The sequence below is a fragment of the Schistosoma haematobium genome, chromosome ZW (genome assembly GCF_000699445.3).
Source record: "Schistosoma haematobium chromosome ZW, whole genome shotgun sequence".
Taxonomy (NCBI): Eukaryota; Metazoa; Platyhelminthes; class Trematoda; order Strigeidida; family Schistosomatidae; genus Schistosoma; species Schistosoma haematobium.
In genome coordinates, this window is record NC_067195.1 from 56,810,014 (window position 1) to 56,834,012 (window position 23,999).

The 23,999-nt window shown below is 33.9% G+C and overlaps 1 protein-coding gene across 2 annotated transcripts in view; it reads left to right on the plus strand.

Moving 5' to 3' along the window:
* Nucleotides 1-23,999, plus strand: part of PPIP5K1 (Inositol hexakisphosphate and diphosphoinositol-pentakisphosphate kinase 1) — a 43,082-nt gene that overhangs the window by 13,853 nt on the left and 5,230 nt on the right. The window contains exons 7-14 of one of the 2 annotated variants that reach the window (XM_051211842.1): nt 2,356-2,391; nt 6,323-6,545; nt 10,265-10,375; nt 12,137-12,389; nt 12,432-13,219; nt 14,261-14,306; nt 18,242-18,583; nt 23,439-23,597. In XM_051211842.1, the coding sequence (XP_051071950.1) occupies nt 2,356-2,391; nt 6,323-6,545; nt 10,265-10,375; nt 12,137-12,389; nt 12,432-13,219; nt 14,261-14,306; nt 18,242-18,583; nt 23,439-23,597 (1,958 nt within the window). Of the gene's footprint in view, nt 1-2,355; nt 2,392-6,322; nt 13,220-14,260; nt 14,307-18,241; nt 23,598-23,999 lie in introns of both variants that reach the window. The other variant, XM_051211841.1, reaches the window with a different exon arrangement.

The following is a 23,999-nucleotide window of genomic DNA, read 5'->3' on the forward strand; positions in this document are numbered from 1 at the left end:
ATTTGTTTGGTTATTATAAACCTTTTCTCTCTCATTACTAAATTCTGCTATCTCAGTTACAGAGTACTATTTGTATACACTATTTCAGTTATTTTTTATCTTAGTAAATATGAAGCAGTATACCTTGACAATAAATAAATGTAACCATTAAGTTGTCGAAATTTTATTTTTCCTAAGTAACTTAGTGTTTTTCACAACAGTGTATGTGATCTTATGCTGTTGAAACCATTGTTGTTCGATGTTTAAGGGCTTGTCTGTAATTAATTGAGTCATTTTTATAAATAATTTGCTTGTTGTATATCGTTTGTTTTAACTATCTTATTATCTGTAACAGCGTACTCAACATGCACCTTTCAGTAATGCCATTCTGTTTAATTATTTCACCCTATGTTTGCTGTTGATGGTGCCACTAATAAATAATTGCAGATGTATCGCGTCTTCTGTCGTCTTTGATATCACTAAAACTTCACAAATCAGCTTGTTTACTGAAGTTATTTCAACTTTTTTAAATATTAATCACTTATTGATAAGTTGGCATAGTTTTTTATTCATATGGTGTGATATGGCTTTTTATAAACTATTTAATTTATTAGCTTTTGTCTTATATAATTGTTAATAGTATCTCCATTGGTATTTTATACACTTTGGTTCCAGGTAGACATGATGTTTTAATTTGGTTTAGCGAGAGTGAACTATTAAATATGAGCTCTTGTTAATGGTTTCTATGCAGACTCTATATCCCCGAGACCTTTACTGTTTGATTTCAAGCAATCATGTTTTTATGTGCAATGTTGTTTCCAAGTAGAATACCCTTCTTATCTGAGAATTGAAAATTTTAACCTCAATAAGATATTTTTCTAGTATTATTATTTTAGGCTTTACTATGTGGTGTTTAATTTCGCTTTCCATAAGTTGTTGTATTTCTATACTACCTCATCTTGTTTAACCATGCCTTTAAAACTAATCATATTGCTAGTTGACTGTGTTGTCGATATACATCTTACACATGATTTGATCTAGGTGGTTTTATGGATCGATATCTAGTTTTTCAACAGTTACTATAGTTTACAAATTTAATTATGAGGATTCTAGTCATGAAGAAACCTGCTTACATCGGCTGTTTTGATATTCAGGCTCATTTCATACTTTTTTTCTGTTATTTTCGTGCTCCGAATTCATAAGTTTTGAGTGAAACTAATCCGAATTCATTTACCAAGCTACAGCAGTTTAGGCTACCGGTTTTGAGTCACAATTTACATGTAAGGATCTGCTATAATCCCAGGCTCTCCAAAGCCATGCGGTTTAATGGAAGCTCAAACATGCTACCCAAAAGTAAATGGTTTCACCACATATCACAGCTCCATTTAATTCTCGAGTGATATATTTGCACTAGACGGTAAAGTATGAATGTTCGGTTATTAAAAACTGACTTAACAAATAAGTGTCATTTGTTTAACTTCCTATTTAATATTTCTTGGAATTCTAACTGACTAAAAACCATAAATATTACACTTTCCCATCATATTAGTTACCCATATTTTAACTGGACTGGTTGTTTATTGTTTTTAATGATGGTTCAACACATTGTGAGACGGGTATGACAGGATAAACATGACGTTTCCTTTATTCCCATGAATCTAAAACTCTTTTGATTATTAGAGCATTTTATGTACTAATGCTTATCCATGTATATCGTTTTTGACTGAAAGCAGCGATTTGTATGCTATCGTTGTATTTAACTTCTGGTGGGTCTCGGCATTCTATTATTGGGTTTGATCAATACTGTACCCTGTGGACTGGTTAAAGTCACTAACAGATGTTCATCACAAACCCTAGGACGACTTATGATAACTACCACGATAAAGCTTGTGTCATTGGGATCACTATGAACAAATTTACCACTGGAATTTTCAGATTTCTGCTCCATCTTTTCAGATACATTAGTGTTTATCAATAGTAACTCTTTAAGTTGCCAATGACCGGTTTTAGGCATAGACGATTGGTGGAGTTGAGGGTGCACACTCCTGACGACTCCCATTTTAAGAAGAGCTGACTAATGGCTCTTCGTCTTCAATGGTTGTTTAGCTGAATCCAGTTATGATTTGGAAATGCAAATCCAACACACTCTGACCACTCCTGTGCTACAAATTAGTTGATCAATGTCATAGGTTTTTTACAGACAGACTTTGATTAGCGCTAGGACTTCATTGCCGTAACATCAGTTATCATAACGAAATGTATGCATGGTTGGCTATTTCGTTCCGAATCTCTTTTGTCACTCACTTCCACTTTTTTTTAAATTCTCATGCATCATATCACCCCTTTTTTTGCTTTACTTCACCTATCTATTTCTAGCCATCGCCCAAATCACGGTGAACCTTGTCCCGATTGGTGGGTCTGATTATATAATCTCTTCATAACTTTTAAAAGATTTTTGTTTCGACCTTGTCGTGTTTATAATAGCATGTTTTAGTTTTTGCCACTTTTCTTTTTATTTGATTAACAATGGCCTATCGAGGCATTACTTAACTTAATCGAGTTAGCCTAATTATTCAACTGTGTTTTTATATGTGCACCAATTAAATGAAATATTTTGTATTTATTTACTGCACAAACACATATTTAGGTATATGTGTATGTATTGTTGTTTCTTATCCGTTGTATACATACGCATGCATATGTGTGGGAACCTTAATTGTTTCATCGTTTTTGGTTCCAATTTTTTATTGAAACAAGCTTCACGATATTATGTCGATGACACTTCCACTATGAGCTTTATTGATAAGCATAATAAGTGTTACTTTTAGCTGCATGTTTGGTCGAGATTGTACTTCAATTATTTCATATAAGCCATGTTTGCAAAATTATTAACTTTATCATATAGTGAATAAAAATTATAATATTCACTTTTTATAGGTTACGAATTAGTTTTCTTCAGTTTTAATTCTTTATAAGGTAGCAGTTATGACTCCTTAAGTACATCTAGCTTAAACAATCTGTTCAAATTTATTTATCGTATGATAAACATTAATAACTAATTAGTAATAAAATTGCTAAATAAATACATCAATAGGTTTAGATTTGGTTCAATTTGTGCTTTCCAGTTCATTGATTGAAGTTGTCTGTTTATTGTCTCTATATTCTAACCTGATTGCCATGATGTAGTTGAATGTAAATATATAAAAAGTGCTATCCATAATATATTCAAATAATAATGTCCTATTTATCAAATATCCAACTACTTTTATATCTCATACAGTTTACTGATAGTATATCAAAGAGATCAATAAACAGTCAAGATATAAAAATAACATCGGTTTTGCAGTGGCTGTCTTAATCTACTTAATTCTTTAGACTGTCAATAGTTTAGAAATCTATATCATACTAAATATAAGTTAACCAGTTGACTAATAGATTAAAATGTATATTCCATTTTTGTCTCTTAAAAACAAACGATCGCTTCGATGATTATTATTTAACTTCTTCCTTGTTCATTCATAATTCTTTAAAGTTTTTTGTTGTCCTTTTCTTTAACATAGTGTAGTTGTTTGAATTAATTATTAATGTTATATTGTTTGTTGATCGTTCAGTCGATCATTTGGAATTAGAAGACTGTAGTCTCACTCCTTTGTATCATGAATACTTTATTTTAAAAACTGCACTGTAAATATATCACAGAAAATAATTCAAATTACGTCGCTATTACTTTTAGTTTAGTCAATCATGTTAAATAATTTTCAAGTGATCCTAATAATGTGAATTTTATTTTCAACTTATTTAATTAATTTGAAGTATGAAGTAATGTAAGATGAACGAATTGTTATTGTAATTGCAATGTATTTTGCACAAGTGAAGTTTAGGTCAAAAACATCGACTTGTGTGTTGGTAATAAAGTGTTCAAGATAACCATAAAGAACTGATTCCCTTAATGATTTTGGATAAATCGGTATTTAGAATTGTTATAACTGACGAAGATTAAAGGAATGGTAACTTTGTGGAGTAATTTATGGGCTGTATATAATATATATACCTTTTATCATGAACTTTTGACTAATCTATTAACTACTGTTGTAAGGTTTACTATTCTTATTCTGTTGCCATTTTACTATTCAGCCTCCTCTACTCATAGCCCTTTTTGTGCTTGATCATGTTTAATTGTCGTTTTTAATTTATGTTATGATGTGGGCAGATGTGTCTGTATACAAACTATGTATACTTGAGATATAACATTCTCATAGTGTAGGCTGATTACTATTTTCTGGACTCAACGGGCAGGCAGAAATAGAAGCGGTCTAATCGAGTATCAATAAGGACTTAACGGTGACTAGGCTACTAGTGCCAGTTAGCGTGTCATTGGTTAGCTCAGGGACAAATTTATAGAAATCGATATTCTGATTGGTTGGTTTGTTGCGTGAGTGAATGTGATTCATGAAAATAAGATTCGTTTAAATCGAATCTAATGCAATGTAAGTGCAATTTACGCTATTTGTTAGTGTGGTTTGGAAAATTGCTGAAAAAATCGTATATTTAACTGCTTTTTCATTTTATTCCATAACTCATCAGTAGTCTAAATCTTAATATAAAATTATTGTTTATTTATTGTTTGTGAATTTACTGAATGATATACTACAAATTTAGTCGGTTCATGATATACCATAATTGTTCTCCAATCTCTTTAAAGGATTCAGTAGGACTAAGTAGTTGTCAGATTAACATTCAGCTGATCAATTTTATCTCTTTATTCTGAAGGTTTTTTTATCACCAGCACGCTGATTAATTCTGTGTATTTCCTAAGAATATGATCGTAGTTGCTCCGATCATATTTTGACTTGTTAAAGGCAAACCTCAGTTGACTTAATAACTACTTTAAAAAAACTTATATAAGTTAATATCATCGAAAACATTTTATATTCATTTATGTTATGTACTCCTAAAAATAAAATATTAATCTTAATTGGACGTGAGTGATTTCTGAGATTATATTGATATTTATATGAGTAAGTTACGTCTCCCTGTACTTACGAATCTATTTAAACAAGAGTTGACGGTGTCGTATCGGTTATTATGTTAAGCCCATATACCTTATTCTAGCTTTCGGACAGGCCAGTCTATTCATTCTACCGGAGTCACATTTTGACCTTGTTAATTATTCTCTTATCAATCTTGACTGTTTATCTGAGAGCATGTGTGTACCCTTCCTATTCCATTCATCACATGTCTGTAGCTTAATTTTGTGTGATTGTAAATATTAATTAACGCTTGGTTAAAGGGAGTTGGCTGACGAGCCATCTCCACTTCGCGTCATTTCGTTTCACTCTTCTTCTCTACGTCTCTCTGATTATCTGTTCCGACCAACGATTGTACAAAATATATGTATTGGGAAATCCGTTCTCGCATTTGACTTATTTATTTCCGTTATTCACTAACGCGACCTAAGTCGATAACTATATACGAGGACAGGGGACATATATATTTCAATATCATTCATACGACCAAACTGGAGTCAGATTTAGGGCCACTAACACGGAATTCTATGTGTTAATTTTTTCTCCTTATAATGATAATTGATCGATTTCTTTTTTTTTCAAGAATATATTGTATTATTATTGAACTCGGTTGAAAAAAATTGTTTATATCTATTAATAATTTCTCTAATTTTGCCCATAGTCTATTTTTGATGTTTCATTCATAATTATTCACTTACATAAAATGCAATGGAATGGTTTATATCTTGTTATTTAGGTATAAGTTAAAGAAAAACAATGAATTCTTATTCAGTATGCGTGAGATTGTACACTGTAATCTTCTAACTGTTTTATATCATTACAAATATCTTAGATTCTTGGGTTAATAATTTACTCAATAGTTATATTTTTGTCATTTCTGTGTAATTTTTTTACAATTCTTATAGATTACTGGGACTAATTATAAAAATATTACTAGATGTATTATATATATTTAGACATAGGCTATGTAAGCCAAAATCTGTTGTATGAATTAACGGTTTGATTTAGCAGATATAAAACACTAGATTTCAAACTATTCAGTAGCAAGTTTAAGCTCTTTTTATATTTTAAATCATTCTACGAACTAATTGATACAAGCTGTTCTTATTGAGTAAACTAAAAAAGAGACTAGAACATGAGTTTACACATGGTTGTCAAGTTTTTTTTTCTCAATTGTTTTCTAACAATATCAAACATTTTTTCCCAAAAAGAACATTCATTTGTTGTAACTATTTCTTTGTAAAATAAAAAGACTGTTTTATGCTGCCGTCTAATTCACTTTTTTGTGTTATGTGTTGTACAATACTTTTTTCCAGTTATTCAAAAGGAGTTGCTTCACCTGAACGATTTGTTCGTAGTCGCTTGTATTTCACTAGTGAAAGTCATATTCATTCACTACTTACTTGTCTAAGATATGGTGAATTAGCAGACATTGTAACAGATGAACAATGGAGACGTGCTATGGAGTATGTGTCGTCTATTTCTGAAATTAATTATCTTGCTCAAATTGTGATTATGATTTATGAAGATCCTACTGTGGTTAGTTTCCGCGGTATATATTGCATTACTTTTCTAATATTGTATTTTGTCGTTTTGTTAGTGTTATTAAACCTTGACGTATTCAACAGTTTTTTTGGAAGTGTTCATCGATTATGGAATAGTGATGGGTACTTTTCTAAATCAGTACTATGCATTTTTTAACACTTTATTTATTATATGAAGTATATAGTATGGGATGTGCTTAGCTTAACCGATTTCGGCCTTACGTAAGTTGTACATTACATTACCTTTATTAAAATATGAAACAACTATCAGGCTTCATAATGCAGGAGCAATATTCCCTTAAAATCTGCTTATTACGTGCCGATTACGTCCAACTAACTAACTTCAAAATATGTCAAAGGTCATGGTTCTTATGCTATTATATTTATGAGATATTGTTTACCTTTTGCTTGATTACTATCTCAAGATTTCATTTGTACTAACAATACACTAACCAATCCTAAATCAAATAATAAGCGTAACTATATTGAGTGCTGTAGTTGATGTGTATATAACGGAAAGTGGTTACCACTTTCCAGTTACCCACATTGTAAACAAATGTTTCTTCATGAGGGCCTGAAAAACAACTGGGAATTCTCAAGTATGAGTTTAGGATTAGAGTGAATATAAGATGTTTTTTATGAATTATCTTACACAAAAGCTTATTTACATATAATAATCATTATCTATCGTCTCAATTTCGCTTAATAATTCTAAATTATCACCATTTGTTTGTCTAATTCAACCTTTTAAAAATGTAACTAGTTTTTATAAAATTTTGTCACATGTTTTTCAGATATATTTTAATAAGCATCATCCCTCATTTAAACACTATGATTATTTAGATTAAGTGAAGTGAATACTGTGTACTTCCTTGTTAAATAACACTTCTTCGAATCTTGTCTATGCCAAGCATTTATTTCTAATCAAATAAACAGTTTAATATTAAACTATACATAAAATTTTATTTTTACATTAATCATTAATTGGGTCTGGACATCATGCAGAAAATTTATCAATAGTAAATATTAAGAAATCCGTTAAAACAAACATTTTGTTCATTGAAAACGCGAAATGTTTTCCTAATTTCCTCTCCAACTGGAAGTTGATTTCTCCTCTCCCACAGCCTGTTGCTGATAGTATCCGACCAACGGACATTGAGTATCTTTCGTAGACAGTTGTTTATAAATACCTGTACTTTTTGATAATGGTTGTAGTAGTTCTCGAAGTTTTAGCTCCGTACAGTAGAACTGTTTTGACGTTCGCATTGAAGATTCAGCGTCTTCTGTGTCTTTCATCCGGTTCAGCAACACTCTGTTAAAGACTTTCCCTAGTATTGACAGTAGTGTGATGCCTCTGTAGTTTTCATATTTGCTCAGATCTCCTTTCTTTGGAATCTTGATGAAGTGTCCTTCTTTCCAGTCCGTCAGCACCTGTTCCTCCTCCCAAATCTTCTTGAATAGAGTATGAAGCATGTTTGTAGTTACTTCGGTGTCTGACTTCAGTGCTTCAGCTAGTATATTATCAGGTCCTGCTGCTTTCCCGCTCTTGATTTGTCTGATGACCATCCTGATTTCTTTGGTCGTTGGTGGAGTGACATCTATAGGATGATCTGTGTGTACTGCTTCGTTGTCTGGTGGATTCATTGGAGCCGGTCTATTCAGGAGTTCCTCGAAGTATTCTACCCATCTGTTCCTCTGTTGTTGAATTTCAGTGATTGGCCTGCCTTCTTTGTCTTTGACCGGTCTCTCTGGTTCACTATATCTCCCTGCTAGTTTCTTCGTTGTATCATACAGCTGTTTCATATTTCCTTCTCTTGCAGCTTTTTCCGCCGTCATTGCTAGTTCTTCCACGTATTTCTTCTTGTCGGCTCTAATACTCTTCTTCACTTTCTTGTCTGCTTCTATGTACTCAGTTTGTGCCTCGACTTTCTCTGCTCGTGTTCGGCTGTTGTTAATTGCTGTCTTCTTGTTCTTCCTTTCTTTGATCTTGTCCAATATTTCTATAGAGATCCATTCCTTATGATGATGCTTGTTGAGGCCCAGAACCTCTTGACACATTGAAGTTAATGCTTCCTTGATACCTTTCCAGTTGTCCTCCATAGTCGTTTCTTCTTCCTTCAGTAGATCCTGTAAGGCTTGGGACCTGTTGTTGAGAGCTATCTTGAATTCATTGAGTCTGTCAGTATCTCGAAGGAAGGCTGTATTGCAGCTTTGTATTGCTGTTTGTCCAGTTGTCCAGTTCTTCTTTAGTTGCAGTTTTAAATTGGCCACAACTAGGTGACCAGCAAGGTGAAGCTATATCAGCTCCTCTCCTGGTTCTCACATCTTCCATTGTCCTTAGGAATTATTTATGGTTACAAATATGATCTTTCTGGTTCTCTGTGGTGTGGTCCGGTGGGATCCATGTAGCTTTATGTATACGTTTGTGTGGAAATATTGTGCCACCTATGACCAATTTGTTGAATGCACTCGGAGTTGCAAATCTTCCCCCATTTTCGTTTCTCCTAGTCCATGTCGTCTCATGATATCTTCATATCCGGTGTTGTCCATTCCGACTTCGGCGTATAGGTCTCCTATCAGAATGGTGAGATCCTTTTTTGGGCACTTCGCTATGATTCATTGCATCCTCTCATGGAACTTATTCTTGTTGTCTTCTTTGCTATCATTTGTGGGTACATAACACTGGATAACATTCATTGTAATTCCCTTCTTCGTTTTTGAAGAAGCTCGTGAGCCCATAAGATTCCCGCCCAATAAGTGCATTGCATGCTTGTTTAAACAACAACAAATCAAGCCCGTGAGTGTGTGGAGCATTTTCCTTTTCGTGACCACAGTACAGCAGCATATCTCAAGTTTCTAGCCTTTGTTATCCAGCTTGGATCCAATGAGTTTTGCTGATTCCCAGTACTGCCAAGTTGTATCCCCTCATTTTCGTTGCTATTTGGCTGATTTTCCTGGTCTCCCACATTGCCCGAAAGTTCAATGCACCTGTGAAAATTATTGCTCTGGTTTTTTGAAGAGTCATCGGCCTCATGACTTCCGAAGAATCTTGGCTTTCTTCCTGGGGCGTCATATTTCCTCCTTCAGTCCCCAGGGTAGAGTTTAAATGGTTTATTTTGTTTAGTCTGGTTAGCCTATTTTTAGCAGGATTTTTTTTCTACATGGTGGATTTGCCGACCCATATCCAACCCTCCTCGTTTACCCGGGCTTGGGACCGGCAGTATCTGTAGGAGAGCTACAGGTGGAGTTATGATCTAAACATGATTGACAATTATTATGGTAATTTTCGTCAAATGTCAATGTTTAAATTCATAACTGTGAAACTTTTCCATGAATGATGAACTATAGACCAATGAGAATTATACTTGACGTAATATTCGTGCCATTTTGTTTCATCGATATGTTGGTTAGCAAGAATAACTCGCATGTTATATCCCTCAGTACGACGTTAAGCTGTATCATTTGGAGTCTTCGTATACTATGGAAAAACTTTATCACTTAAATTGCAAGTGGTAAAGGGTTTATCTTCATTCCGATATTTAATGATACCACTTGAACAGTCGTAAATGCTTCGTCCATGTTTCATTTGTTTTTCTTTAAAAAAACACATCTAAACCAGTCAAACTGGTGGCAGTTTTTTCATCAATCTTCTGTGTTTTCGGACATTTGCATTAACAATGAACACTTTTTTTTATAAATTATTTCAAACCGTAGGAACCGAAAACTGAAAAACGATTCCATGTTGAATTACACTTTAGTCCTGGTGCTTTTGCATTATGTCATGATCTCCCTGAAGGGAGTGGTTTTCGATCGGGAAAATTGGTGGTAGGTTTTCAGTATTTACCTCACATATGATTTATCGCTAGACCTTTTGAAAGGAAAAACGTTTTTCTTTGCATTTTATAACAGATTTTCTTAAATAATGCGAAAAAAATATTGCTAGCTACCTGTGCACAGAGTGTGCGTCTTATGAAAACCTTATAAAGAATCAAGTCTGGCATAAGTTAATGCTGAAAATATTCTCAGTTTAAGATTACTATGTGAAGACATTTTGGTGATACTGAGGCTTTTTAGTTTAGATATCTGTTTCTTGTTTTCAAATGAGTGACTGATATAAAATAATGTGTAGATTTGAGGTCATGTATCTAATTTCGATAAAGTCACCTCTTGAAAACTGTTAGCTGTTTGTAGTTGCCTATTATTTTATACTAAGCAGTTGAGGGATTTCAGTTTAGGATCCTGCTTCGGTCTGAGTACCCGGGCATTATCACAGCCCACACACAAATCAAGTGACTTGTGTGGCGCATATGTATTCGGTGCACCTTTTTAGCAATATTTATGTGTTCAAATAATAATATGTAACAAATAATTCAGTTTGGGATAACCTATATGATATCCCAGTATCTGAATATCTTTCAACAAAAGTTATGTTCTATGATTGATGCATCTTTAGTATGCTCCATTATATTAGTCCATTGTTCTTCATCATAAATAAAATTCAACACCTTTCAATACATTCAGTATGAATTTATTCATTACAATAGTAAGTTGTCGATCATTTTTTGTTTGATGAGCATTATGCATAATTTTTTGTTGAAGATGATAAGTTCAGGGTTTGAGAATAACAACTAACACATTCCCTGTGAGAGAAAACGTTTTTGTCTCATTATGACACTAACCTGCTCCGACGAAATGATTTTATCAACCAATTCTTGATATCGAAATATCCTCGACTTATTGTTAGATTATTTATCTATAATCGGTGATGATTAGGATTTAGTGAATAGGAAATTTCAAAGTGAAAACACTAATCACCATAATATATTTCTTAGGAAAAGGTAATTGTTATATATTAAACTCTTGTTATATTAATGTTTCATCATCCGTATCTTGATAAGTGGTATTTCCTAGCTTTCTCACCTATTCTGCATAACAAAACGTTATCATCATATTTTGTTTGCTGAGGCCGTTGTTTTTTCATGCATTTATTAAGTAGTCTAATTCTCATTATAACTTCAACTATATGCTGGACTGTGTATACCCTAGTTTGTAAAAAATGAAGTTTGTTTCTTGTATAGTTTCACTTTGTTTTAGAGGTTATGCATTTGTTATTGCTTACCATATTAAACAAATAAATATTGTATATCACAGTCAGTTTTTATTGTCTCATAAAACTATCCCCATTTTTTCATCTCATCCTGATTTTATTTCCTTCCTCATCACTATCATATGGACACTGACGGGTTTTACGTACGTTCATAAATTTACAACCTAAAAATGGGTAATTTTTGCTCAAAAATGTTTTAATATGAAATTCGGCATTGTGTTTTGCTTCCTTTATTTCTCTGATTCATATCATATATATGTCTGCGTAAACATTATGTATAATTGTTTAATTTTTTACTTTTGTTTGTGTGCACGGGTTTATGCATGTGTACTCATCTGTGTTGCTCTTCACGCTTACTTTGTATATCACTGTTTTATTATTTCGCTTTATTGCTTGCTATGTTTCATTCTTGCATCTTTGTATGTATGTATTTCGGATGATGAACATCTTTCATATACTACATACTAATAAATAAATAGCGTCTGAATTCTCAAATGAGTGTAATGAGTAGCGGTACATCTGTGGATAAAGGAAGTTCCGACTCAATGCCGCAATCAGTAGTCCCTTCTGTTACACCTATTGTTCCTGCTAGTGAACAAGACAGGAAAGATCTGTTTGATAAATATAGTGGTAGACAAACAGATCGAAGTAGTGAATATCACCAGAATCTTGGGTCATTTGACTCGAGTGAATGTTCATTCTCGGGATCTTCCGCTAACGACAAAGCTTCAGGTAAATCTTCAACAATGGTATCAAAAAAACTTGATTCTTTAGATTTGTTCCGTTGGAGTTTTGATAGTGATAGGAATACGTATGAATTATGTAAGAATCAAACAGAGACTTTTAATGATTCATCTCTTATCGAGCAATGTCCGGTTCGCAGGTCACATAGTGTTCGTTGTAACCTCGCTTCAAATGTTTCTCGAGAAAACACTGTTAATCACGAAGAAACTTTGATTTTCAACCACAGATCGCAATCTCAAGGTCGTCCTTCTGTTTTGCCATTATCACCTGTACCATCAACCTCTACGCTAGAATTAATTGGGACTCCTACAGCGTCAAATACAGAAGTTGGTATTGGACGATTTACTGTCACGCGGTTCACTGATAATAAAAGTAGTTTGGGTTCAACTTTTCCAAATGAATCGAAAACTGATAAATTATTGTCGACATTACCGTATACAAATAAACTAAAAACATATCACCTCAAACATTTTTCACGTTCGAATTTCTGCCAAAATTCTGCCCGTAATAGGTCTAGTTCATGTCATCCTGATGTTTACAGAAGGACAAATTTAGCTACAACCCTATCATCAAAACCTAGATATTCATGTATTTCAAAATTACTTCAAACGACAGGTAAGCTTACTGATTTTGGCGACTTTAAGAAATATGATTATAATGAAAAACTGTCTTTTGAATGTTCCTGTTCAAATACTAATTCGTCACGTTTCGCTCCTGTAATTCAATGGCTTTCAAAGCAGTCAGAACACTTAGTGAAATCAGATGAAAAATGTGACAATGGGGATCACAAATCAAATCCAATCAACATAGAAGACAAGGTAAGAAATAAATTATATTTACTGGTTTATATCGAGAGATGAGTTATTAGTTCGTTTTATATGGAAATATTTTAATATATATATTTGTTAAACAGTTTGAACATCCTGAAAATCTTGACTTACATACGTAGTTTAAATCATACTATTCAAAGCTGGATATAGTATGATTGAAATTATTTGTAAAAGTTAATTCTCAGTGTCATAGTGAACTACTTATTTTAAAACATGATTATTATTATCAGTGAAAAAGTTTTATCCTAATAAACTTAAATGTCAAAGGATTAGAAATATTGTCGCGTCAACAAAAGTGTCATGAATAATTTATGACGACTAACTTTTTGATGCAAATATTTTATAAACAGATATTTCACTTAATTGTAAATTTTCTGATATAATGATAAAGATTTTTTCTGAGAATAAAATTTATCGTCTTATTGTGGGACTCCTCAGCAGTCGTGAATGCGCACTGCTGAGGAGTCCCACAATAGGACGAAACGGCCGTCCAGTGCTTCCAGGTTTTCCACGGTGGTCTAGCTTCAACTGACTCATGATCTTAACCATTGAAATTACTACAATCTCCGCAAAACCCATCTGATATTAATAAAATTTATATCAATATTCGTTTGATATGTGATTCATACATTATAATATACTTGTCTTATTAAAATTCCACTAATGATTCTACTTTTCATTCTCTCACTTTCAGTTTATATCTACTTATATTTTTATATTGAAACCTTGAATTTATATATCGGATTATTTTATACTTTTGTCTCCTCGCCCGTCGTAATCAAAGTATCTATTTATGCTTGGTGGCAAAATTTCATACATCCATTCAATAAATTGTTTAGTTATGTTTCATGACTAGGGTGGCATATAATTTTACAATAATGACTATTATTTTATTGTCAACATAATTTTTTGACAATTATCAAAAGTTTATTTTTCAACTATTAATCCATTTTGTATGATGTTTTTATTATGTAATTGTAGTTTGATTATTATTATCATTATTGTTGCCCACGTGTCTTCTGGTTGTAGAGAGTTCGAGAAACACCGAAATGGCTAACTTTGGGGGCTCGTAAATGTGAGTATACGTTCTTTTAAGTATCATCATGAGATTGTTCTTGACAATTTCAGCATCATAGTAATTTCTTGCATGAGAGCTTTTTTTTCTCTTATTCATTTAACTTGCTTTTTCTTCTTGCATCTGCCACTTCTTGTTAAGAAAGATTTTTAGCTCTGTAAGAAATTCTCTGTGTGCATTATGCCAAATTTATATGCGAAAATAAAATCAAGACAATACGTTCTTTAATTGACTGGAAAACGTTTAATTTTATTTTCACCATTATTAAAATACCTTTCATCAGTAAACATTTATAATGCCCATCAGTGATGAAATTCTGTTCTTCTTCTCTTAATAATCAGTTTCCGTAGCCTTTCTTCAGTGTAGTTAATACCTATGTGCTTCTCGGATACATTAACACTGTTATATATATAGTTATGAATAAGTATTAATTCGCTCATTCAATAAACTATTTCTTAAATCACCTTTTTTATAATGAGTGGAATCGTCGGCATTTAGCTATTGGAAATGGTTTCATTGTTCCTTTGATGAAGGAATTTTAGTATCTACTAATTACCATTTTAACCGTATTGATGGAATACTAATTATTATTAAATTCGTTTAAATAACAAACTGTTACAAACATTTTCTCAAGATCTAAAAATGCAAACCAATGTTTTACTTTTAATTCCTCGGAGTTTTGCAGTTCACGAGTCTTTGTTAGGTGTTCGATAATTATTGTGGCTAGTGTTTAAATGCTATATTTGTCAAACTAATCCCTTTATGGTTATAACAGGATGATTTTAACCCCTCCTTATATATTGGGAAGATCAGTAATTGCGACCAGTCAGATGGGATTACGACGAATTCCTAGATTTTGTATAAAACACTAGTTAACCTAATCGCTAAAACTGGAGCATCATACTTAAAGACATCTGGAGTTAGTTCATCTGGACCAGCTGCTCTTCTTCTTTTCAGATTAGCTATAGCTTTCTGAACTTTATTTGGAGTAGGGGATCTACTTCAATGTTCCATTCAGACTGTTTGGGAATGGTGAGTGGCTGTGTAAGGTAGCTGAAGGCCAGCTGAACTGCCCCTTAAAGTGTTCCACCCATCGTTCTAAATATCTGGACTGAGAGCAGATAAGGGTGTCGCCATTTTCTGAGATTGTCTCACTTACATTTGTCTTCTTAATTCCAGTTTTTTTATTAGTCTGGTGTTACCTACAGCCCCCTCCTTTTCCATCTCTTTTGCTTTCGTTGCCCACCACTGCTCACGGTCGTTCCTTAGACTTTTACTCAACCTAGATCTGATTTGCTTTCGTTCACCATCGTATTCAGAACTTGATGGGATGAGTTTACAATAACCCATCAGTGCAATAGACTTAGAAGAAATCCATTGGTTTTTTGTAACACTTTGGTTTAAATCACTAATAAATGTCACTGCTGTTTCCACAGCTGTTCGTATCTTTCCAAGATACATCTGGGTCAACCTCGTTTTCAGAACTGCTCAGTTGTTGCTGGAATAGACTTTTGGTTTTCTCATTACTCAATTCAATGCTAATGGCTCTTTTTAGTGTGACTTTTCTGCATCCAATGAGGTGCAAGCAGATACGTAGCCGTATTAGAGCATGGTCGGAGTCCAAGCAGGTATTCCAGAACGAGCGACAATCTTCTGTCGAGCCTCTCCAAGGATGAGTGATGGCAATATGGTCTATTTGAGTTCATCGTCGGTTTGGTGCAGGGGATCGCCATGTTAGACGATGTCTTCCCTTAAGTTTAAAATTAGTTTGCTAAAAACAAACGATTGTCTGAGAACAGTTGCAGCAGACGATCACCATTATCTACTGTCTGAGTGTTTAGCTTTTTGAATAAGTTTAGAAAGTTTTCTGTAAAAGTCATCTTTCACTTGATACGGGCTGCAGTCAGTGGGAATGCAGGCAGAAATGACGAAAAGGCAACGACGTGTTTCCTCATCTTTTTGAGTTCGTATGGAGCCGTTTAGCCGAACAGCATATAAACGACTGTTAACGGAGATCCATTCTAATGGTGCTTGTTCTGAGCTCGTACTTAGTGCTATGCCTAAACCTGTCAGTCCACGAGAACTAGCCATCGGGTCGTCAAATACACGTAGGATGTATCGTCAACTCTCCATTTTGGCGAGGTGAGGTTAAGTGAATGACCACATTAGGATCCTGTATGCTTGAGGTCGGTCACTTACAACCTTTTTTGAGTAATTTTCGTGTTAGGTTCGTACTTGTTGGGACCTTACCGACGCTGCGGAACAATTGTCCCAGCCTGTATAGCCCGATTGGTTCATCACGATAGGCAAGCCTGACCATCACGTCAAGGTAGTAAAAACGTTATCTGTCACTGAAAAGCGTAAAAAAGAAATAAATCAACTTATTACGGGTTCTATTCGAGCACCAATGGGTCGAGTTAGAGCTTATGACCATCTGAAGTCAGACGTGTCAACCTCAATTGGTGTTCGTCAGAGCTGTCCATTTATCTTATTTCTGTCGTAGACATTCTTTTAGAGATAACTTTCTCTCCGTTTACCTTCTCAGGAATTGATCTCCCACCAAGATATTCACTTGCTGACTTAGTTAATGACGCTAGCAATATACAGACTCTTCTGATCGACTTAATAGACGATCAAGAATATTTCAGATGCGATTTTCTCCCTCTTCATGAAAAATCTTGCTTCGTATCTATTCAGTTTTATTAACTGAGGCATTGTATTTTCACTTACTACAATAGTTTGTACATGTATTAGCTGTGCCCAACCACCGTCTACCCTGATATTTGTTATATAGTACAGGAATAGTCAGGAAGAAAGCTAAGTGTGGCCATACCAAACCGTGGCACCAGTCCATGAAGTCATTGACAGATGGGTTAAACCATGTGGGTAAGTACAAGCTACCTAGTTTGGGTTCATATGAATATCGTAATTAGTGGATGGAGACATTGGATAATATGGTGATGTGTCTTGTCGTTTGAATGCTTACTTGTTATATCCGGTCGTCTCTGATTGTTATGTTGGAAACGCTTATCACTTGTACTCAGAACGAAGGACCTCTGCAATTCCCACGACGCGAAAGTAAGAACACAAAGACTGGTGTAAGTGGAGATTTATTAATTCCAAAACACGACGACGACCCTAGTCGAAAATAAACTCATTTATATATTGATTGTACACCCATTTTGATTAATAATTAGGATTAAATCACATACTCAGTTATAACAAATCACTTACTGAGCATAGTTCATGTCAAGTGGATACAAGAATATCGTTTATTATACAGAAGAAAATATTATACTGGGAAAACAATCAAATAATACACTGAATGATCATTACATTGAATCATAACGGTAGTAATGTTGAACAAAACTCATAATTAGTAAATCAATTGAATTTTGACTTGATTCTCGTCATACATACGGCTCAAAATTAATCTTAATGATTCAGGTACATTCACTCTCTTTCCTCAAATCCTGATTCCGAAATCTAATATATTTTTCTTTTTTCCCTAGTCTCTTCTACTATTAATCCTTCTTCTTCTAACCTAGGATGTAGTTTTTGATAATTTCGTTTCACTGTGCTAATGTAGTATGACAAATTGGATCGATACTTATATGTGCCAAATTTTGCATTACGTATGACTGATTAACTTTTTTTTCAAAAGGAATGATAAACATTAGTCCTAAATCTTGATGTTTTATGAGTATCACAAAGTTAAACGTCGTCAATCATAGATTGACCCACAACAACAAAAACAACATCTAGGCGTTGACCTTTATTCTTTATTTATGAAAATATTTTTTTTAGCGGAACAATGTGCACTAAAAAATAAGTATGGTAGCGTGTAATTTTATTGTTTACCGCTTTTTTTCTATTCTGACATTTCATTCCACCTCTGTTTAAATAGTTTGTAATCAATTTGTTTTCGTTATTAGTATACGATTCGGCTGGTTCAAATAATTCTACTAGAATAAATCAGCATAATAGCACAGGCTCTGTTCATTCATCAAAAAATCAAGATTTAACTTCCACATCTACTCGAGCTCGTTTAACTCCACTTCCTTCTGATGAACCGGTGTGTCCCAACGAATCGACTCAATTTGCAATGGATTTACCATTTAGTCAAATTAATTCTCAACCAGTCAACAATTTTTTGTCATCATCTGGGGCTGACAGTGGTGTAGATGATGATCCTGTTATCAACCAAACTTTGAATGCTATCACTTACCCTAGTCGTCAGAGTCCATATCATTTAGATATTGGACGTCTTATAAGAGGTATGTTTTATAACAAAAAAAGGAATATAACCTATCTCTATCATTCAATTTAATTAGTGTTAAAAAGTTTAAAATTTCATTAATTTACTAAGAAAATTTATATTCTTTACATAAATCCATAGACTAGTTATATCTCTGTCAGTCAGCTAATTGCTATGAAATGTTTCTTCAAAATGCTCTGGCTAGCAGTACCTATAAATATACATCACATACCATACCACGTTGCCTTCAAATGCCCTTGTACAACCAAGGGTGGAGAGAGTCTGCTCTCTCTCGAAATGTTCTCACATGACCACTCCTGTACAGCCACTACCAAGAAAGTCCTACTCACTGCCTACTTGCGGTAAGGTGTTTTTTACCAAATTGAGAGGATGAAGAGCGAATGTTTGGCGCTCTAACCGGTTTGGTGGAAACAGAAGGTCCACCTAGGAGAGTTGGAAAACCCTGATTCTAAACCAATAGTGCACATGGGCTCCAGTATCCTGAAGGAACAAATGGCGTATGAACCACCGGCTACCATGGAAGTGCAACTCCTTACATTGCTCCACCCCCTTGTGGATTAGACCTTTAGGTCAGAGGCTCCAGTTGTGGCCTTCTAAGAAAACCATCAGCTTTGGTTGGGCACCCGGCTAATATTCCAGCCCTCACACAAGTCAATTATAATCACTACTGGATTCATTATTATTGTGTGGCGCATATTTATTCGGTGCCCCCTTGTACCAATGTTTGTGTTCAAATAAATAAAAAATTTTTGCTTATTACTTTTCAAACTACACTGAATGTATAACTTGGTTTATCTTCGTTACAGAATTTCGCTGCAGTAAACATTTTGTTTGGTTTAAAAATTTCCAGTTATTCTTTTCATGAAAGGGTACTTGAAAACATATTTCGAAAAAAATCTGACAACTATATTGTTGTTTTCTGTTGAGCGATATTTTCTTTTTTTAATAATTTTATAATGTATGGGTTCAACTGATTATTTATTTAGAGATATTCATTAATGTTCATATATATATATATATAATATTCAGCGTTATCGACATACTTCAGCTTAATCAATATTCTACTTACATACCTTTTTCTTTAACTGTGACTAATGTAATTACAAGTTATTATTTCTTAAGCAAATATCTTGTTTTTTGGTCACAATAGAGTCACCTCCCAGTACATACTATGATAAAGAATAATCAGTTCTATTAGTTAAAAATACCATTAACTTTATATTCCGACCAGATCATATACAGTATACTGTCATCTTATTTAGATGAATTGTGTGTATACTTGCACAATTTGGAATCTTTTTCATCTGTATTTTAGAAACTGAACAGATCTACAGACGTTTCAGTTCTGCAGCCCGTAAATTATATGTTCTATACATCACTTTTCATTTATACAGTGTTCGTTGTTTTCGCGTAACATCATTTGGCATCATTTTTGTATTATTGCCTGTTTCTAGTTTGAATAGATGGTTCATGGTTTGTTGATACAGTACATTTCATTTGACCTGGACTAACGGCCTCTGTTTAATTAAACTATTGTATTCAAACATCTGACCTATAGTACTTATAGATAATATCTGAAATGAATAAATCATAGAGATTAAGAATGCTAACCGGTGTAGGGGATGGTTGGAAGAAAGTTAGGGGCGGCCAAACCAAAACGTGGCATCAGTGCCTGAAGTCACTAACTTCTAGTCTGAGCCATGTTGGTAGATGCAGACTACTTGGTTGGGGTCCGCGTGACTTTCGTAACCAATGGTTGGAGACCCTTGGTGACATGGCTCAGAATCGATCACAATGGCGTCGGTGTATACACTCTCTGTCTTCTCTTAAACTAAGAGATTAAGATCACTTCACATCTTTCTTTCTACGAACTAATTCTTTCTTCCTATACTATATCCTTATTGCAATCTTTCTCCTATATATTACCACCTTTGACCTAACCACTCCTATGAATCCGGTGTTCATCTTGCTGTGCTAATGAGGTATGGCAACCTGGGCCGATGCATACATGTGCCTGGTCCTACGTTGTAGCTGACTGACTGAGAGATTAAGAAACACTACACTTTTCATATTTGCTAGTGGTTTTAAATCTTACTTACTCTCGACTGTCACCATATTTTTCACCATGCTCCTAGTATGGCATTGAAATCATGAACTGATATAAGTTAGGTAAAAACTAGAAGCCTCGAAGTACTGGACAACCATTTCGTCCCAGTATTGTGACTCCTCGGCCGTATGCATCCACGACCTTGCAACGGGGGATGGAACTCAGGACCGGTAGATCAGTGGACTGTGTTCAAGTTTAACTTCAATCAATTCACGGCTTCGCGTGACCATCTTCCATTGACTTAAGTGAATACCTTTCCCCACACCCAACAGAATTTTCTCCATTGATCACGGCTGCTTACAAGTATTCTGGAAGTTCCCTCTCGAAGCTAATCACTGGTAAGCTCATGATAATTTTCAGCATAGTTTTGCGAAAATTGTTTGGCGTCCTCATTTGACGATGTAGGTCCTGAGTTAGATTCCTGCCTACGAGGTCATGGGTGCAGATTGCTAGGGATTCCCATACTAGGACGAAACGGCCGTCTAGTACTTTCAGGTTTACAATGGTTGTCCAACTTAGATTGGTTTGTAATTTCAATGAAATTCAACAATCTCCTTAAGCCCATACTGAAAACTTCCTTTACTGGTTTTCAATGTAAGCAGTGAGTGATTTTCTTAAAGTCGGTTTTTGCTTCAAAATTGCTTTTTAAAACTAGCTTATTGTTATTAGGATGATATATATTGTTTGCTTCTCTCTTATCATCAGCTGTTATAATTAGTCATACCATTTTTGTTAGTCGGAACATAATTTCTCATGTATATTTAGTCAGTTACTGTCGTATTAGTGTGAATGCTCTTAAGGCTTCATACATTACTTACTTACGCTTGGAAGCTTTTTGTTTCAGTATATTAACTGTTTATCGCCTTACAACATTTTGTTTATTCTAGTTTGTGTTAGGTTTCTCAGTTCTTATGTTTATTTTTGTAAGGAAAAAGTACAAGAAATATAACCATTACATATCTCTGTGCTTCATTTTTTTTCTCTACAAAAATAACCAAAGTGATGCTAAATAATATCAGTTAGATAAAAACGTGTAAATGATACTTTATAGATTATCACTTAAATATAATTACAACCGTTGTAAAACATTTAATCCCTTTTGAAAATTATAATAGTCTCATATAACGCTAATGTGAAATGCTGTTTGTATGTTCGCTTTTGATTTTGTAAAGTTTTGTCTGCTTCGAATATAAAACAATATGTTATTCTTTCAAAGCAGTCTTATTTGGTGAATATCTAAATAATTTTTGTTTTTCCTAACAAATATTCTCATCATGTTTTATGAGTTTATAGTATTAAAATATCATGTGTATAACAACAGTATAAACACTTGTAATTCTTAGTTTTTCTTATACTCAAATGTAGTATAGTTACTGAAAAAGAAAGCTCGGACTGAATATTTCTATAGGTTTTTGATGTTTTTGAAATAACTATGCATGATATTGGAAAGATTTTCATTCTATTATAGTATAAGGCATTAATAGGTTTCAAGTTTGTTTTTTGCTTTTATTCCATTTGATGTCGGTTTGTTGCACGTCATTTATGGATGCATGTTGTTCCAACTTTTATTTTATCATCTACACTTATAAAAATACTAAATGCATTCATCAATATTTTATTTGATGTACTTATAGATGGCATACATTTTTTGTAAATAAAATTATCACGTGAATATCTAAATAGTACTTTAATACTAATTGTATGTAATATATGTATCTACCAGTTTTACCAACTCTACAACATTGCGACTAACTTGTAGTTCGATTTCAGTTCTAAATTTTTTGATACTCTAGAACAAATAAGTTTGTGGTTATCAGTGCTATCCAAGACGGACGTTATTTAAAACTCATCAGCTTAATGTAATTGAATCCCAGTGTTGTTAACACTAAGATATAGATTAAGTGTTTTACACTTCAAAAACTTAGCTTGTTAGTCTAGTCATTGCCTTGTTCAACGGGTATGATATATACATTATTACCGGTTCTATAGAACCAGTTAGCTCAAGATGCACATGTACCATCTATGATTGGTCAAAATCCATTCCTAAATATCAACAAAGGGATATCTCTAACCTTTTCTATTAATGACTTCAAATTTCCCAGTTTGATAGATCGATAAATTGTTCTATGTATCAACATATTTATTTATTTATTCAGATATATAAACATTGGTACAAGGAGGCAACAAATATATGCGCGCCACACTTCGTCATTCGATTTGTCTGAAGGCCGGGATACTTCCCCGGCGTCCAAACCGAAGCAATTAGTTTTCTTACATACATATACATATACTCATTTACTGAGATTATTTCGTTTAGCTCATTTTCATCATGTACCTTTATCTGTTTGTATTCTTGTAGATTTCATTCATTCTGTTGGTAATTTACTAAATAGGTTCGTTAAGTTTTTTATCCTTTTAATATCCCTTTTTTAACGGCCCCACTGCACCTTCTCCCTCACGTTAGCCTTATCGTTTTCCTTACTAAACACCAAGTTGTTGTACAATTTCATTCTCTTTTAATTTATCAGCATAAAAATTGTCAAGCTATTTGCTAGAAACATTTCAATTAACTCAGACAAACTCAAGTTTCAAAGTAATAGTTCACCATTTCCTGTTTATAGCAATTGATTGTCCAAACAAATAATTGATAGTTATATTCAAGGGTTACTAGAGATACATCTAATAAAATGAAGCAAATACACGAGAAAAATGAAAACTATTCATCACTATTTGTTCCTTTTTTTAGCTGTTGCCACGGGAGCGCCGTTTGCACCGCCAATATGTCGAAGTCTTATAAGTACAGCGGTTATACGTGGTTCACGTGATGATAGCCAAGCGTCTAGTAGTGTCCCTGATTTTAAGAGATTAACAGAAGATATAAGCGTGGCACCACGAACATTAACACGTAAGTGGTTTGTTCACTTTAACCATTTGTTTTTATTGTTTTTTTCTACCGAAAAACGCGACTTCCACATTTCTTTTATCTGGATTATTACTTACGCCTGTTACCCCTCTTGAAGGAGCATAGGCCACCCACCAGCATTCTCCATACAACTCTGTTCTGAGCAATCCTTTCCAGTTGCTATTAATCCTTTTCATATCTGCTTGAAATTTTCAGCGTAGTGTGTTCTTTGATCTTCCTCTTTTCCGTTTCCACTCAAGATTCCATATTAGGGCTTGTTTCCGTAACGCAGTTTAGTGGCTTCCTCAGTGTATGTCCTATCAACCTCGAGGGTGTTTTCGCAGTTTCCTCTTCAACAGGGAGCTGGTTTGTTCTCTCTCACAGTAAAATGTTACTGACGGTATC